The sequence below is a fragment of the Prionailurus bengalensis genome, chromosome A2 (genome assembly GCF_016509475.1).
Source record: "Prionailurus bengalensis isolate Pbe53 chromosome A2, Fcat_Pben_1.1_paternal_pri, whole genome shotgun sequence".
Classification (NCBI taxonomy): Eukaryota; Metazoa; Chordata; class Mammalia; order Carnivora; family Felidae; genus Prionailurus; species Prionailurus bengalensis.
Genome location: NC_057348.1, coordinates 16,780,947 through 16,800,177, shown reverse-complemented (window position 1 = coordinate 16,800,177; position 19,231 = coordinate 16,780,947). Strand labels below are relative to the sequence as shown.

Below are 19,231 nucleotides of genomic sequence, written 5' to 3'. Positions count from 1 at the left end.
TTTCCTGCTTATTATGTTATTAAGATTTATTTTTTAACATTTATTTTTATTATTATTTTTTGAGATACAGACCATGAGCAGGGGAGGGGTACAGAGAGAGGGAGACACAGAATCCAAGCAGGCTCCAAGCTGTCAGCACACAGCCCGATGTGGGACTTGAACCCATAAACCATGAGATCATGGCCTGAGCCAAAGTGGGACACTTAACTGACAGAGCCACCCAGGCACCCCTGTTCCTGAGATTTAACCATTTTGATAGGTGTAGCTGGAAATTTCATCTTATTTTTTATTCTTTGGGGGCGGGGGCAGAGAGAGGGATACAGAGGATTTGAAGCAGGCTCTGGGCTGAGAGTGGAAAGCTCAATGTGGGGCTTGAACTTATGAACTGTGAAATCATGACCTGAGCTGAACTTGGACACTTAACCAACTTAGCCACCCAGGAGCCCCTGTTTTCAAATGCTGTTTAATCATTCCTTACATAAATACACTACAGTTGATGGGACATTTGCCAATACTGCTAAGAACATTTCCAAACATGGCCTTTGTGGTACATGTGCAAGTTTCTCTAGTTTGCATATCTAAGAGTGTAGTTGTTGGGTTGTAGGGTATGCCCATACTCATCTTTACTAGGTAAAGTCAAATTGTTTTCCAAAGCTGTTATACTAATTAACACTCCCACTAACACTGCATCGTATCTGATTTCCCTAAAACATCTTTTCAATGTTTCTTAGCTATTAATTTGTCCTCTTTGGTGATATTTGCCAATTTAAAAAATTGTTTTTTTCCCCTGATTTGCACGAGTTCATTATATATTCTAGATCAGTGCTGTCCAACAGAAATAAAATGCAAGTCAAAATGTAATTTCAAATGTTCTAGAAGCCTCATTTAAAATAGTGATAAGGAACAGGCCAAATTATTTTTTATATTTTTTACTTAATAATACAATATACTTACCAAGATATCATTTCAACATGTAATACATGCATACATATATACATGTGTGTATATATATATATACATATATATATATATTTTTTTTGTACTAACTCTTTGCAATCTGGTGTCTTTTTCATACTTACACACATCTTAATTTGGCCTAGTTACATTTTAAGCACTTGCCAGTTGTATGTGGTTAGTACCACTATACTGGGGTGTAGATACTTTTGTTGTTGTTGTTATGTGTGTTGCAGGTCTTTCTGTCCAGTTTATGATTTCTCCTTTCACTTTTTGTCTTTTGACGACAAAGTTTCAAAGGAGCTGAGTTTTGACCCTTTGGTTTGCACTTTGAATTTTAAGAACATTTTTTCTATCACATGGGCATGTACTAAAGATAATGCATTATTCTATATTTTATTCTAAATCTTTCCATGTTTTGCCTTTCATATTGAAGTCTTTAATCCATCTGGAATTGACTTTTGGGTTAAATATGAAATAAGGATCCATTTTTACTTGCTCTCCAGATGGATAACCAGTACGATAACCTAGCTCTCATATTTTGATGTTGGTGTTGTTTTTGTAAATGGTATGTTTTATTTGCTTGTGCTTTCTAACTGCTGGATTATGGAAATGCAGTTGACTTTTTTTTTTTAATCTGAAAAACTTGAAGAAATGTCTTTAGTTCTAAGTATTATTCTGTAAATGATTTGGGGTTCTCTAAATAGACAATCATACCACCTGTAAATAACAACTGTCCTTTTTACTTCTTACGTGTTTTATTTCTTGCATTGTTTTATTTTGCTGGCTAGGACTCAAGTACAATTTGAAAAGAAATGGTGATAGCAAAAAAAAAAAAAAGAAAAAGAAAAAGAAAAAAAGAAAAAAGAAATGTGATAGCAAACATTTTGTTTTTTAATTTCAAAAGAACTAAAAAATGATTTCACAATGATGTATCATGTTTGCTCTAGATCTTTATCAGGTTAAGGAAGTTTCATTCTATTCCTGGTTTGTTAAAGGGTTTTTTTTTTTTTCCCTCTTTCTTTTTTTTAAAATTAAGAATGGTTACTGAAAGTTAACACTTTTGCCTGCATCTAAAAGTATTTGGTTGTACCATCTTGTATTAGCTTTCAATTGCTGATGTAACAAATTGCTACAAACTTAGAAGCATAAGACAACATAAATTTCCGCACACCAGAAATCCAGTATGGGTCTAACTGAACTAAAAACAGTATTGGCAGGTTGCATTCCATTCTGGAGGCTCTGGGAGAAAATCTATTTCCTGCTCATTTGGGTTATTGGCAGAATTCAGTTCCTAGAGGTTGTAGGACCACAGTCCCTATTTTCTTGCTGGCTGTAAAAATGAGTGAGGGTTATTTTCATCTTGCAGAGGCTGCCACATTCCTTGGCTCATGGCCCTTTTCCTTCATTTTCAAAGCCAGCAACAGGCAGGTTAAGTCCTTGCCCTTTTTCATCTCTCTTTTGCCTTCCTCTTCCATTTTTAGGATTTATTATTAGACTGAGCCCAGATAATCCAAGATAACCTCCCATCCCAAGGTATGGAACTCAATCACATCCAAGTCCCTTTTGCTGCAAAAAGAAAAATACTCACAGGTTCTAGGGACGAGGAAGTGGACATCTTTGGGGAGCTATTATTCTGCCTATCACACCATCATAATTTGTCAGTATGGTGAATTGCTTTAAAAAGTTTGCAATATTGAACCCTTTCATTCCTGAAATAAATTCAACTTGATTATGGTTTTTATCTTTTTGATGAATCGCTGGATTTGCTTTAATATTTTGTTCAGGATTATTCCATCTTTGTTGAAGAATGAGAATAGCTTGTAACCTTTTCCTTTTTTGTCCTATCTTTGTCTGAGTCTGTCTGTCCTTCTACCCCTTCCTTTCTTTTTGAGGAAAAATTGACTACTGATTAATCTTATTAAACATTTTTTAAAAAGTTTATTTATCTATTTTGAGAGAATGAGTGAGGGAGGGGCAGGGAAAGAGGGAGAGAGAGAATTCCAAACAGGCTCCATGCTGAGTGTAGAGCCCGATGCAGGTGGATCCCATGACTGCGAAATCATGACCGGAGCTGAAATCAAGAGCCAGCCAGTTAACCGATGAGCCACCAAGGCACCCCAGACTACTGATTAATTTTTTCATGGTTTTAGGAACAGATAGGTTTTTCATTTCTCACTAAGTCAGTTTTGCTAATTTCTATTATCTTAGAAAGTTACCCGAGTTGATCTAAGTTTTCAAATTTATTGATATCAGATTGTTCATTTTTTGGGTCAATTTTATCATTGCAGTAGTTTCCACAGTTTTGTCCCTCTTCTCATTACTTGTATCTTCTACTTTTTCCCCAGTTTGTCAGAATTTGGTCGAATTGTTCGTTCAGAAAGAACGAATTGTTGGCTTTGTGCATCTTCTCCATTGTATGCCTTTTCTTTCATTAATTTTGTACTCTCATCTTTATTTTTTCTTTACTTCTACTTTAGGTTTGACATGTAATTGTCAATTTTGTCTTTTCCTCCATAAGTATTTAAATTCCTAATTTCCCTTTAATTACTGCTTTAGCTATATCTATGATTTTGGTATTTCACTATTTTTTCCAGTTTTATTGAGAAATAATTGCTATAAATCACCATGTAAGTTTGAGGCATACAGTGTGATGGTCTGATTTACATATATTGTGAAGTGATGACCACATTAGGCTCTGCTAAATGCATATTTTCATCTAGATACAAAACAAAAAGAAAAAAATTTTTCCTAGTGAGGAAAATCCAGGATTTACACTTCATTGTCCTTTAGTTCCAATTATTTTGTAATTCCCATCATAGTTTTTTTTTTTTCTGACCAACAAGTTATTTACAAGCATGTGTTTCAATATTCAAATGTATTTTTCTCCCCTTAGTGATTTCTGACTTAATTGCATGTTTGTTAGAGAATGTGGCTTATGCAACATCAGTCATCTAAAATTTGTTGAGAATTACCACATGGACATACATGTGGTCAATCTTCATAAATATCTCACATGTGTGCATTAAAAGGATATGAATGCTCTATTAAGTGCAACATTTAATATGTCTATTAATTCAGTCTCGTTTTTTTTTTAAACTTTATTTATTTTGAGAGAGAGAGCATGAGCAGGGGAGGGGCAGAGAGGGAGGTAGAGAGACAGAATCCTAAGCAGGCTCCACACTGTCAGTGCAGAGCCACACGTGGGGCTCAAACTCACAAACCGTGAGATCATGACCTGAGCTGAAATCCAGAGTCAGATGTTTGACACAGCCACCCAGGTGCCCCTTAATCTCTTAATTATGTTGCTCATATCTTCTGATTCTTGTAAGATCTATCCATTCATTATTTTGAGGTGTATTGAAATCTCCACTACAGTGAGAAATTTATACATTTTTCTCATAGTTCTGTGAAAGTTTGCTTTCAGTATTTTAAGGACCTGTAATTATGAACATACACGTTTAGAATTCTGAAGTCCTAGGGTCCTGAACTTACCATTATTTAGCAACCTTCATTTATTCTTAGTTTGTCTGATGTTACCGGTAAGCTTTCTACTGATATATTAGCCTGACATCTTTTTCCATCCTCCTACATTTTTCTATGTTCTTCGTTTTGAGAATGTCTCAAAAATAGCATATTGTTGGATTTTGTTTTCTTGTCTGTTTGCATTATTTTTTTATTTTTTATTATTTAAAAAAATTTTTTTAATGTTTATTTTTGAGAGAGAGAGACAGAGCGTGAGTGGGGGAGGGCCAGAGAGAGGGAGACACAGAATCAGAAGCAAGCTCCAGGCTCTGAGCTGGCAGCACAGAGCCCAACGCGGGCTTGAACCACAAACTGTGAGAACATGACCTGAGCCGAAGTCTAACCGACTAAGCCACCCAGGCGTCCCTGCGTTCTTTTTTTAAATTGGAGACTTTATTTGGCTTACATTTACTATAGCTACTGAAATATTTGCATTTATTTTTTACCATATTATTTGTGATTTCTATTTGTTTCACTATTTGTTTCTTTTTTCTATCATCATACGATGCTTTTGTTGGATTTGTATTCTATTTTCTCCCTCTATTAATTTAGAAATTAAAACTCTTAGTTACCTGAGATATTTTAACTTGAATACTTAAAAGAATAAAGCTTAATCAATATTTTTATTGTCTTCCCAAACAATACAAGGACTTTGGAAAACTTTAAGTCTAATCATCATCCCACCCTTCCCACTTCAAAGTATGACTTTGTTGTCCAGGATATTAGTTCCATCTTGCCTTACTTCATTAACCACACACATTGTTAGTATTATTCCTTTATTGCATTTTTAATTTTAACCACTTACTTACCAATTTCTTTGCTTCTTGCATCAGGGAGTGTTTTCTGTTGGTGGTAAACTCCAGATATTTTGTCTGAAAATATCTTGAATCAGAGAGCCACAGTCAAATCCTGGCTCTATCATTCCTTAAAAGTCATGTGACTCTAGGTAAGTACCTTAATCTCTAGGATCTTTGGTTTATTAATCTGTTAAAATGAGTTTAGTCCTTTGCTGGGAGAGACAAGGCTGGGAAGAAAGATGCAATAAGTAGCTCCCGAGATCCAAGATGCCAACATCAAAACACAATAGAACAAACGCTCCATCAGTTCCCTGAGTGTTTGATACTCTTGTAGGGAAGACGAGATTAACACATATTAACACATAACTAATAATATTCCTGTGTACTTGACGGTTAAGTGTATGGTTCTTTCAAGTCAGCACTTTCAAGCCCAATGAAATGGTTGGCTCTCAGGGGCTTATGAAGGAGTCTTCACAAAAGACAGTGCTTACCTGGATGTTATTAGCTGGTCAACAATGTAGTCTTGACAGAAAAATCCAATGTGAACGCTTGAGGAGTTTCTAAAAGAAAAAGAGTAAAAAAAAAAAAAAAAAAAAAAAAAAAAAAAAGGTAAGGTTTAAAAAAAAGTAGCAAAGTATTTATTACACACCTGGAACACACAGGCAAAACACTATAAAATATGAAAGACAATGATGCTTCTGCCTACAATGACAGGAGTTGGGAAGATAGACTTAGGTTATGGAAGTCAGTTAACAAAGAGATATGGAAGAGAAAAGACAACTACAGAGTATACTACTACTCCAGAGGAAGGTGCTCACTTGACATAAATAATGTATGTGATAGGACTCAGTATGGGTTGCATATTGTTTCACAGATTCCTCTTGTGTGGAGATCTGCAGATTGAACATGATTGAAGATCAATTGCAATTATACTCTTTTCTCTAAGGAATTCCAGAGCCAAAGGGTGTGATAGATTTGTGTAGAACAGTTAAAATAACCATTATTCTAAAGGATGCTACCTATCTTTTGTATACTGATTAAATCTAAAATAACTTTCAATTATGCCGAGCTTCGGGTATCTACATAAATTTATAAGGTAGCTAATTTTTTGGCGCATGGCTGTTAGTTTACATTCACCAAGTACTTTCTCAGACATTATCACATTTTATCCTCCCTAAATGCTAAGATGTTGGCTTTATATATTTCTATCCTACAGGGAAGTAAATACACATTTAAACCACTTGATCCAAGTGATCCAACCAGTATCTCATTACATTTTTAATTAATGGAAAGGAATCAATTTCAGTTGTAACAGAATAATTTGTTGATCTATTAAAACTAAGCAGTAAATCACCATAAAAAAACAGTATGTAACAGCTTCTAAATGCCCAAGTCATGTTTCTACTCTAATGCTAGGATGGACCTGTATGCATTTATGATTTTTTTTGGTTAATATACAATCATAGCAACAGCTAATTTTGGGTTCCCAGAGACCAAATAAAGAAAAAGACATTTTTGGAATCTGTAATACACACCATTCCTCTATTTAAGAGCACATGGTGGGGGGGTGGAAAGAATAAATAGATAAGGATCATGTCAGCTGGGAATAGATTCAAGATAATATTTAAATAATCAAGGAAACTGAGTAAGTATCTCACAAACTTGTGATCTACATGAGTCTTGTACTGGCAAGCCTGAATTTTCAAACATTTGACCTTGATATAACCCAGCTTTGCATATGTTATTCATGTATACTCCCAAACTGCCTCTCTGATACCATATTCAACCTTTCACGTATCAGCAGATGACTACTAACCACAGGCTATGGCTGCCACAATAGGCCTGACTCTGCCAGGGTGAGAGTTTTTGTGGGAGCACATGGGTAGAGACACAACTGCCCACACTGCCCTGCTCCCACTCCCAATGTTGGCCTTGTTGCCACTGTCAACTCTGCCCCCTCTTGGAGTCCTAGGACTGAAGGCCTGGGGCTTGCTGGTCTGTTCCAAATTGGCATCTCTTGAGCACAACCAGTCTCCTGAGAATCCTCACCTGGGGAAAAGATTCGGTGCGAGAAGAGCGGGATGGGAAGAGGCAAGAGTAAGTGGTTAGGAGTGGTTTCCCCATTCAGCTTCAGCTGTGGGTTCAAGGATGGGAATGACCATTTTCCTCTCTCTAGAGCTTTGGCCAGGTTCCTATGTGAGGCAGGAGAGCTTTGGCCTGGGCACATTGGAGGTAAAAAAAAAAAAAAAAAAAAAAAAAGTACCGTCCAGTGGCACTTTAGATACCTCACTATCTTGATTGTGTTATTTCTGTGTGTGTCAGTTCTGTCTTGCCAGTATATTACCTTAAACATTTTGTTTACAAATACTAGTTTTGAAGAGGGAGCAACTGGTGCCTCTGCCATCCCCTCAACCACATTTTTCCCCCCAACTCTTTACCAGGTACCTGGAGCCGAACGGTGGACAATGTCCAACTTTTGGCCTTTTGTCTACCCCAAAGCAAGAGATGCCTGAGTCAACTTTGTTGTTTTTTTTTTTTCAACATTTATTTATTTTTGGGACAGAGAGAGACAGAGGATGAATGGGGGAGGGGCAGAGAGAGAGGGAGACACAGAATCGGAAACAGGCTCCAGGCTCGGAGCCATCAGCCCAGAGCCTGACGCGGGGCTCGAACTCACGGACCGCGAGATCGTGACCTGGCTGAAGTCGGACGCTTAACCGACTGCGCCACCCAGGCGCCCCGAGTCAACTTTGTTTCAAGGTCACTAAAGGCTACCCTGGGGTCCCCTGGGGTGGGTCAACAGGAAGCAGTAATGGCAGGAGCAATTATGAAGGTTTTTATGGTTTTCAGCTCACCAAGGATAAATGCTTCTTAGGTTTCACCTTAAGACGTTTGACATTTTTCCTTCAAACACATTTGCAGAAGGCTTCATGTAACAAAACAGGAGGCAGTCAATATATAATAATAATGCTAAAGACCAAATTATTCCACAGCTTTGATCAAGAGGCCAGGCCCAAGAATAAGTTCTGAAGATACATCCTCTTTGGATTTAAAATACGTGCACAAAAAACGCTGGTACAACAACAGATGAAGGCATTTAATAGTATTCAATCCTCCAACAATCGTGCATGAAAAGTAACCATGCCCAGTGTCACATACTAGAAAGTGGCAGGGCTGGTACACGTAACCACTGCCCTGAAATGTCTGATTAAGTGCTGACATTTACTGGAGGTTTAGAGCTTTACAAATATCCTCTCATTTAATCCTTAAAAACAGTGAAAGGACCTGTCCACACCAATATTCTCATCTCACAATGAGAGAAAAAAAAAAAAACAACAACACAGAAATTATGTAACGTTCATGGTCTCTAGAGAAGTGGTCATGGGAGACTTGAATCTAGGGAATCAGATGGGCCCTGCACCTGGATGCTATGCCTAAAGGCAACAGGAAAAAAAAAAAAAAAAAAAAGCCAAAATGACCCCCAAGTGAGAAACGATGAGAAAACGCTAATAGACACTGCCTGCATATGAATTTATACACGCAGGCACGGACACGTGCGTGCACACAGGATATGAAAAAGAGCTAATAAAGGATGTCAATTCACTTAGGTCACACTTCAGTAATTAGGACACATACCGTCTTGTTTTAGGCTGCTATAGCAGAATACCATGGACTGGGTGGCTACAAACAACCGAAATTTAGTGCTGACGGTTCTGCACGCTGGAAATCGGAGTGCAGGTGCCGGCATGGCTGAAGTCTGCGGGAGGAACTCTTCTGGGTGGTAGTCCTCCCTTTTCTCCTTGAGTCCTCCCTCACGTGGCACACAGCGCAGCGAGAGAGCTCAATGGGGTCTCTTTTATAAGGGCACTAATTCCATTCAGGAGGGCTCCACCCCCATGACCTAATCACCTCAAAGGCCCCACCTCCTAATCCCTGAGAGGTTAGGGTTTTCAAGGGTGTGGAGGTGGGGGGGGGGGGGTGGCACGCGAACATTCCAGTCCACAACACAGACTTCCGTGCAGCCGTCTGCTGGGAAAATCTTACTCAAACTTATGGTGATCCTGTGAACTCCCAATTTCAAAATGATCAGTTGCCACGAACTCTTCAACGCCCCGAGCGTTTAGCTAAAGGCTTTGCACATTCTGGTTTCTCCTTCCAAAAATAAGAACTAAAAACCCTGGCCCTTTCAAGTTGTCCCCTTTAAGCTCACCTTGTCATCTTTGCAGGAAAGTGATTAGCAGCCTTTAAAAAGGATGTTTGTTCCGAGGCCTTAAGAAGCCGGCGGAAGGCTGGCGCGGTGGCCTGGCCAAGTTGGGGTGGGGGTGGGGGGCAGATGACCCAGAGGGAGGCGGGGAGGAGGAGGGGGCGTCCGGGGAGCTTGGGCTCCGGGCGAATCCCCGGCCTGGCTCCGTTTCCGTTCCTGCCGAGGGGCGAGATGAAGAGGCAAGGGGGAGAGAGCGCGAGCAGGAGAAATAAAGGAGAGAAGGGAGACAGGCTCGGGAGGAGCGGCGACCGCGGTACCTCAGAGTCCCGGGACCCGGGGGAGGGGCCGTCGTCGGCGCGCCCGCGGACGTCGGTGCTACGGGCGGCAGGGCAGGAAGGTTAGAGTCCCGGCGGGTTCGGGCCGTTCCCCCGACGTCGCCTGCCAACAGCCTGGGGCCGGGCCGGGTCACGCCTCAGCCCCCCGCCGCCTCGGCGGGCCTGACGGAGAGGTCGCCGCGGCGCCTTCACTTGGGGTCCCGGGCGGGTCCACGGCGCTCGGGCCCGGAGCTTATTGTTCCGGGAAGCCGCGGGCAGACTCGGGCCGGCCGACCCGCCCCCGCCTGGGGGTCGCCCGGCAGCTGCGGGAGCGCCGACTGGCGGCGGACGCACGGCCCGTGCGTGTCCCTTTAAGGGGCCGGGCCTGTGCGGCGGAGGGGCTGGCGGGGTGCGCGTCGCTCCCCGTGTGAGTGTGTGGGGGAGAGAGCGGCGGGCGGGCGGGCGCCGGAGGGAGGGAGGGAACGAGCGAGCAAGCGACGCGGGCCGCCCCTGCCGCCGCCGCCGCCGCGGTCGGACCAGCGGCCTCCTCCCCTCCCCTCCCCTCCCGCGCGTCGCCCTGCCGCGGGGAGGGGGCTCGCGTCGCCGCCTCCAGCCGCTCCCGATGAAGCAGCTGCCGCCGCAGCCGCCTCCGAAGATGGGGGATTTCTACGACCCCGAGCACCCGACCCCTGAGTAAGTATCAGCTCCGCGGTCTCCCGCCGCCTCGGCCCGAACCGAGGGCGGCGCGTCCTGACGGGCGGCGGCGCGGGCCGGCGCGAGGAGTAACGGGCCCGCGGTGTACTCGCGCGGGCGGCGTGGGGAGCAGGCCCGCGCCGCCGCCTCGCCCGGGCCTCCGCGGGTCGGCGGTTGGGCCCGGCGTTGGCGCGGCCGGTCGCGTCGCAGCGGCGGTTGGGCCGGGCCGGTGGGGGAGGGGCGGCCACGGCCTCCGCCGCCGCCGCCGCGTCCTCACCGACCCGGCCGGCCCGTGGCTCGGCGGTCTCCTCCGGCTTCCCGCGAACCCCTCAGGCCGCGCCGCAGGCGCAGGGACCGAGGCGGAGGAGCTGCCGGTGTCGGAGTCAGCGAGAGGGCACCGGCGAGGGTAGGCCGCGAATCCCCGGGCTCGGGTGGAAGCCCGGCCCGTCGCCCGGCCCGTCGCCCGGCCTGTCGCCCGGCCTCCCGGAGACGGCGGCTCGGACCGGAAGGGCCTAGCGTGCGTCGCTCGGCCGGGGTCCGTGGAGGGTCCGCGCTGCACTCTCGGGTTGTTTTTTTTTTTTTTTTTTCCCCCCCCTCCTGGAACTCGATCCCGGCCTCGCAGTGCTTCCGGCTTCAGCTTCTGCACCTTTGGCACTTGGGTTTTGTAATGGTGGCGAGGTTTGTGTGGCCCCGATGTTGAGGTGACACCGGGTTTGTTTTTCCGCCTGAAAATGAAAGCCTTCGGAGGGGCATACGTTCTCTTCCAGATTGTGGGATTTGCACACTTTGGGACACTACTTCCTTGGTAACAGGAACCTTTTACCCTAAATGGATGACTTTCTACCGCTCATAAAGACTTAAAAACTGAGGATCGTGTGAGGATTCTCTAAAGAGACAGCGTTCCAGAAAACTGAAATAGTTTTGCCCGGCCGTATTTTTTCAGACTTGGGCAAATTTTTTTTTTTTTTTTTTTTTTTTTTTAAACACATTTCTGTGGAGGGCTGTAGCTGCTACTGTATCCAATACCTCCCGAGAGCTTCCACTCCAGAGCCTGGATTCACTTCTTTCCCTCCGCCCTCACAAGACTATTGTTTTAAAAAGCTATTCTTAAACTCCATTTGCTGGTGTTGGTCGGAGTCTACCTAGAGATACGAACGTACGGCTCTTTGCAAACTTAAACGGTTGGTAGGGGTTTCGGTTGAAACTGTCACTTTTGTGAGCAGAATGATTCCAAGAGATTTGCTCTTTTGACACATTTTACCTTAGCTCTGCTATGGCTTTTTTTTTTTTTTTTTTTTTGAACTCTTTGCCCGAAGCTTTGCAACTTGGTCCAGTCATGTCTGGATCTTACTTTTAGATTTAGTCGCAACACAGAAGGAAGGATTCTGTTGGGGTGTTGATGGTTTCTGCACCGAAAGAGAAGTACCTAGGCTACCTTTCTAAACAAACCCAACTCTTAACTTACAGCAGTAAGTTGTCCCTACATGGCTTTATCCTTTCGTGGGTTCCTTGCTTTTAGGTCAACATTACCTTGATTAGGTTTGTTTTGATTTACTGCACGATCCTCAGTCCAGTGACAAAGCTCATGTTTTATAGGCTTTTGGTGTGAGACTCGGAAAACCTCAAACGAGTCTGTCTCGTGATCCAATAAACACTTATTGAACGGTTGTACAAAATAACATGCCATCCCTTGATCCGACTAAATGCCTGCCTACAGTTTTTACTTGGTTGTGTGGTGAAGTTCAGAGGCTTTAAGGATGACGTCCTTCCACTTTTTTGGGGAAAACACTTTTCGTATTGTGTGGCAAAATGGACTCAGAAGTGCATCTTTGGTGGACCTAGGTGGGGAAGAATCAAGAATGTTTATTGTTTTACACAAGGTCTCGAGAGTTTTTATTTTCACTTCTTTTCTGTTGTTACTGCTTTGGATTTCTAAGTGACTGAGTTCCAGAGGGGTGCGCGTGTGCGTGCGTGTGTGCATGTGCGTGTGTATTAACCTGCAGGGAGTATATGAAGAATTATAAAATGTTTTCCGTTATAACGTAAGAGCTAGAGGGGATCTTCGTCGGCACCCTGGACAATGTCACTTGTCTTTCAGGTGCCGAAACTGAAGCCTAGAGCGTGAAGTGACAGGAAACCCTGTTGAGGTGGCATGTGTACGCTGCCAGCCAGTCATGATACTCCTGGACAGACCAGAGCAGTGCAGCGTAGGGGCAAAGAACTCGGATTTCAGAATCAGACCTACCTGGGCTTGTACACTCGTTGAGCCTTGGGCAAGTGACTCCATGTCTCTAAGCTTGGGTTTTCCCACCTTTGCCGTCAAATGCTCTGCCCCCGAGCTCTACCCCCAAGGTTTTCCCATCTTTGAAATCAGGATCCTGTCGGTAGCGACCTGGTAGGGCTTTTGGGAGGATTGAATGAAAATTGTGTGTGAAGAGCCCTTGGCACGGAGCGTGGCCTCTGTAAATGCTTCTCTCTCTCTGGGGTTATCAGGGGAAACTTAAAAGAGGTAGGATTGTAAGTCAAGCTTGAAAAGATGAGGTGGGCTTGAGGGGGTGACATGACCAAGTGTCCCTTTTAGTCTTTAGGTAGTTTGAAATGGTTCTTTGACACGGGAAGAAATTGAGGCACAAAATGTGAATTTAGTTTGATTGAAGAAACAGTTGGAGCCTGATGTTCTGTGTTTGTCTTGTACTCAGTCTTTAATCAGGCACAGCTGGGAGACCTGGCTTTTTTCCTGTGGCACATAGGATTGTGTTTCAGGTGAAAATGGCTGTAATCACCTGAGTATCTGTGCGCTAGGTGTTTGCTATCGGGGCCAGGTGTTGAGGACGCTGCAAATTAGATCCAGTTAAAGTCTTCAAGGAACTTCTCTAATGAGAGAGACAGGCAAGTACTTAACAATGATAGAAGTGCTGTTCTTTGAATTTTTTTTTTTAATTTTTTTTTCAACGTTTTTTATTTATTTTTGGGACAGAGAGAGACAGAGCATGAATGGGGGAGGGGCAGAGAGAGAGGGAGACACAGAATCGGAAACAGGCTCCAGGCTCCGAGCTGTCAGCCCAGAGCCTGACGCGGGGCTCGAACTCACGGACCGTGAGATCATGACCTGAACTGGTCGGACGCTCAACCGACTGAGCCACCCAGGCGCCCCAGAAGTGCTGTTCTTTGAACGTATGCGTATTTTGTACCAGACACAGGCACGCTAGGGGTGGGTGGTATACAAAACACGCAAAATTTTGGCCTTATGGGCACCCCTCCTAGTGAGGGGTGCTAATGAATAATATAGAATGTTCAAAGGTAAGTGCTTTGAAAAATGGAGCAGGGTAAGGAGGATCCAGAACTTCGGGGGAAGATGTTATAGTTTAAAATGAGGTAGACTGGGTGAACCTTCTTGAGAATGATATTTAGGCAAAGATTTAAAGGGACAGGGATTAGCTGTGTTAATATCTGGGGTGAAAGCATTCCAAGCAGAGGAAATAGTTCCAAGGTGCTGAGGCAGACCTAGTGAGTTCTGCCTGGTGTGGCTAGAATGGAGTGAACAAAAAGAGTGATATAACTTGGGTCAGGGTGGGGCATAGATCTCACCGTGCTTCGTAGAGCCATTATGAGGACTTTGCCCAGAGTGTTCAATAGAGGAATGACATGGTCTGTTTTCAGCTTCAGGCAGGGGGGAACAGCAAAGCAAGGAGACTTGAAGCTAGCAATCTGGGAGAAAGATGCTTGTGACTTGTAAAGTGGTAATAGGACATGGTGAGAAATGACTGGATTCAGGATACACCTTGAAGATCAAACCAATATGGTTTGTTAATAGATCAGATGTGGCAGATGAGAGAGGAGCCAAGGATGATTCCCAGGTTTTTGGTCTGAGCAGTTAGAAAGATGGGATTTGCGATCAACCAAGGTAGATATGACTTCGTGACCAGAGCAAGTTTGGGAAATAGATTAGGAATTCAGTTTTAGACATGGTAACTTTGGGATGCCTGTTAGACATTTGGGTTGAGTTGATATCCAGGTCAGACCCTGGAGACTAGAGATGTATTTTGTGGTCATTAACTTAGTATTCAGAACCACAGCATTGGAAGAGATCACCAAGGGGGCCAGTGTAGAAGGAGACAAGAACCTGGGAGTGATCCCTTTAAACTGCAGTATTAAGAAGCTTTTGTTACATAGTGTGCCTTACATGGAAGGCATCCATAAACTTAGGGAGGGAAATTACCTCTTTACTACCTCTAACTAGGAGTTAGCACTTTTTTAAATTACCGATGTAAACAGCAAACTACAGTACTATGTAGCAGTACTTGTGATTTTACTACTAGACAGGTCACAGATATTTTAATAATATGCTGTGGTTATTGTAGATGTCTCAAAATACTGTTGATGTTTATCATTACATCCAAGTTATAGTAGAGATCTATCACTACTACATTGTTAAGAAGTATATATATTACTGTATCACACATTGGGGGTTTTTGTCCTCCATGTAATTGGTTTCATTTATAATATATATTTTATTTTATGCATTTAAAAATATTAAACTGAGAAGAAATCTACAGGCTTCATCAGACTGCTAAAATGGTCCAAAGAACAAAAAAAAGTTAAACTTTGGGCTCTGGAGCCAATGGTTCCTGGTTTTAGAATTTCACCTCTTAATAGCTTTATGAACCTGAGCAAGTTTCATAATTACTCTCTGCTTTGGAGTCATTATTTACAAAGTGGGGATCATAGTAGTGTTTTCTGTGAAAGGTTTTATGAGGACTTAAAGATAAGGACAGTGTTAGATCTTTTATGATTAGCATTGAATGCATCTAGGAAGAAGAGTACAAGGCACCACGATAGGAAAAGCATGGTGAATTTAGCCAAAGTTTATTAACTGGGAAAAAATATTTCTACATGTTCTAATAAAATACAAAGCAGTGAGATTATTCAAATGCTCACAAAATCCTTGTAATTCACCCTAGAGTGGGAATAGAGATACCTCAGGAAGCTATCTAAGAGAAATATTTCTGGGAAGATTTCCTGGTTAGAAAGCCTGATGAACTATCCTAGTGCTTAGAACAGAGTATATACCTCTCCAGTATTCATGTTCCTCTTTGCTCTTTTTTAGATTTCAGGCGGACCATTCTTCTGACACATTATGTCTTTAGAAAGGTATCAAGCAACTGTTGATACAGTTGTGTTTTACTAAGAAATGTTCAAACTGCCAAGACCTCCTTCATACATATAACATTATCAGCCAATCATACTTTTGTAGTTTCCTCAGTGGGAGTTTGATATACCCAGATCTTTTTTGCCATTTTTTTTATTGTCCTAATTGATTCCCTTTTAAAAATAGAAATGTATTATAATTTAGTCTTTAACAGATACGTATAATTTTTCTTGACTTGATAATATGTGTTTTTCTGTGAGTATTGTCAGTTTTTGAAGAGAAGCTAGAATAGTCTATATGCTGGATGACAAAGGATGACTAGCCGGGGTTACAGAATCAAAAGTTGACGTTCATTTCTGTTAATTCTTCCAGAGTACTGTAGAGTACTTTATTTTGTAATGCACTAAGAGCTATTATTATAAGGCCCTGTGAGACCATTCATATTAGAAACTGAACCATTACATCTGGAGGCACCAAACATCACGTTTAGAATCCTTCCTTTCTATTTGAGAGAAATCTACTCTGGAGTGGGGGAGGCATTTTATTCTGAAAAAATTTCAAACTTACAGAGAAGTTGTAAGAATAGTATAATGAATTTCCATATGCTGTTCATCCACATTAACCGGTAATTGAAAGTTTGTCCTATTGATGTATCTTTCTATATAAAAAAATAAATATACATGTGTTTATTTTTGTCTGAATCAAGTTGGAAACATCAAGACCTTTCACCCCTAAATATCTTCATTACCTTAGAAGAAGCTTTCTCTCAGATAACCAATGTACAGTAATCAAATTCAGGCAATTTAATATTTGTACCTATACTGTTAACTGATAAAATGTTTGTATTTAAATTTTGTCAGTTGTCTCAATAGTGTCCTCTCTTTTCAGTGTAGGATTACAAATTTCTTTTAATTGTGATGCCTCTCAGTCTTTAATCTCTGAGGAGAGAGCTTTAAATTCAAGCTTTGGAGGTACTCTATTATTGTCTTTGTACTTACCACAATTGTGATATTTCAAGAACAATAACAGTGTCTGGTAGTATGTTTTAAATAGTTTATTTATTTATTTATTTATTTATAACTACCAAAACAATGGATGCTTATTGCAAAAGGGTAAGATAGTGCAGATGTTTATAGAAGAAAAAGTAAAAACCCACCCTTAGCATTTCGTCCCTGCTCCATCTCTCCAAATTCCACGTCCAGGAGGGTAACCAGTACTAACAATGTAGGGTATACCTTTCCAGACCTTTTCCTTTTGTTTTTTTGTTGTTATTTAAGTGGAGTCCTACTACATATATCATTCTGTCTTTTTTCTACATACTGTATTCTCTGCATATTTGCATTTACAGGTAAGATATACTTAACCTTTTTTAACAGGCAATATTGAGTTGCTTTATTTTCTTAAGGTGTCTGGTTGTCATGTTAAACAGTTTAAAAAGGCCTTGGGACATGTTGTGCTGTGTGGAAGGGGTCTCCTTGCAAATACGTTTCCCCACAGGGTGAGTATATCTGGTAATTTATAATAGTATTTCACCATTTTGTGTAGACTTTGACTCCTCTACTTCCTTGCTTTTAAAAAATCTATTGTATATACTTATTTCTATTTGTCCTGTCTGGTGCTGGTGGATTAAGTAGTTTTTATTTCTGCCCTACTTAGATGAGTTGATTGGCTATTTTAAAAAGAAAACTCGAGGCATTTAAGTACAGTTTTTTGAAAATAGTTGGTTTGAAGCTGGCCAACTGAAAATTCAATAGGTTTGTTGTTTTTCGTAATGGGATTTATATTTGGAAGTCTACTTTCATGGATTCAAATGAGAGGGAGTTTACCTTGTGTAATTTTTGGTCACTGTGTGCTAGTAAAATGTTGTATTTGAGTTCCTTAGGTTTGGAATTCACGTATAATGTATTTTAATTTGACAATCTTTTTTTTTTTTTTTTTTTTTTTTTTAAACTCTAGCTAGTGGTTACTTCAGTGCCTTTTCCAGCTAAGCAAACACATTGGTCATTTAGATGGAAGTTGGTCTAAATTCTTAAAGATGCTTTTTAGAGTGCTTTTTCTGTCAGATGCTCACATCTCACAGGTGATTATATCGTTGGGTTGGTGTGGGTGTTGATAGGAGTGTGATCATGCTGGGAGGTCTGCTTTTTGGGAGCACTGCTTGTGGGCTTGCAAGAGCCTGGAGCAAGTGGTGGTTTCTGACTGTAGTTCTTTCTGTTGCCACTTCCTGCCAAATGCACTTAGATTCTCTTTGGGGAGAATTGGTTGCATAGTAATCACCGATATTTGCTTCATGATTAGCTCTTTGTGGAGACCCATGGATTAATTCTACTTTGAGTCTTTTGTCTGATATTTGGCCTCTTAGTGAATGGTTATTAATTACATACTTTCTACTTTAGTAGGCAGATGCTGCCAGGTTTAAAATTTTTATGAATTTTGTGTGAATGTAAAGTAGAGCTAATATTTTTCATAAATTACATAGATGGCAGCAAACTCGTTCTGTGGAAATCCATTTATTCTGATCTGGAGCACACACAGACTTCCTAAAATTACTTAGTTAAAAATACAACTCTTGGGGCGCCTGGATGGCGCAGTCGGTTAAGCGTCCGACTTCAGCCAGGTCACGATCTCGCCGTCCGTGAGTTCGAGCCCCGCGTCGGGCTCTGGGCTGATGGCTCAGAGCCTGGAGCCTGTTTTCGATTCTGTGTCTCCCTCTCTCTCTCTGCCCCTCCCCCATTCATGCTCTGTCTCTCTCTGTCCCCCAAAAAATAAATAAACGTTGAAAAAAAATTAAAAAAAAAATACAACTCTTCCATTATTTTATCAATTCTCGACCAGAGTATCTGTATCAACTATAAAACATAAGCTACATGTTTTATGATGCTACTTTTGTGCTAAAAATTACCTAAAGAGATGAATTTTGTTGACATACAGTAAAACCTTTTGTTAGTAGTAGGTGAAAATATACTCCTAAAATTCTCCCCAAGATAACCTTAATAGGTATGCTCTTTAAGTAAGCTTAAGTTTACCACGTCCTTTAATAAATAGTTTATTGTATGATTCAGGAAGCCAATTGTCCCAATCACGAAAAGTATAATATAGCTTTTCTGGAAGATTAACAGCAGTTTGTGTAACACAGTAATGTTAATAGCTGAATATTAACACATTGAAACAGTGGTAGTTAAATAACTAATGTTTCCCCAATTATAATAATGCTTGCATTCATTACAGAGACAGTGAGACTACCAAGAAATACTTGATGCCCATCTTTATTTGACTACTTACTTGTTAGAGAAGATAACAGTAGTGCTAGAAGATATGAATTGGGGCAGGAGTTAGAACCTGGCTGTGATAGAGAACATTTTTTCAGCTATGCATATGATAGCTACAAAATTTGTTAGCTGGGTGCTTTTGTGAAATGTACCCATTGCTTAAGTATTTTTGTTCCCATCATTACTACTTTCCCACATAAATATTTTAAAAGATAAGTTTGCATGCATGTGCATTATTTCTAATTCTCCAACTTTTAAGATACTTCAGGTGATTGCTAATATGAAGCATCAGGAAAGGCTAAACATTTCATTAGAGCTGTCTATCA

General features: G+C 41.5%; 1 protein-coding gene and 1 long non-coding RNA gene across 4 annotated transcripts in view; one reads left to right on the top strand and one right to left on the bottom strand.

Annotated features, from left to right (window-relative positions):
- Positions 1-10,159, bottom strand: part of LOC122487204 — a 97,883-nt gene extending 87,724 nt beyond the window's left edge. The window contains exons 1-2 of the long non-coding RNA XR_006298328.1: positions 9,798-10,159; positions 5,768-5,836 (exon numbers count right to left, since the gene is read on the bottom strand). This is a non-coding gene — a long non-coding RNA (uncharacterized LOC122487204). The remainder of the gene's footprint in view (positions 1-5,767; positions 5,837-9,797) is intronic.
- Positions 10,160-10,255: 96 nt separating this feature from the next.
- Positions 10,256-19,231, top strand: part of SETD2 (SET domain containing 2, histone lysine methyltransferase) — a 127,065-nt gene continuing 118,089 nt past the window's right edge. For all 3 annotated transcript variants that reach the window (XR_006298327.1, XM_043587268.1, XM_043587269.1), the window contains exon 1: positions 10,256-10,487. Coding sequence is in view for 2 of the 3 variants with exons in the window: in XM_043587268.1 (XP_043443203.1) it covers positions 10,417-10,487 (71 nt within the window). In the remaining variant the exon portion in view is untranslated. The remainder of the gene's footprint in view (positions 10,488-19,231) is intronic.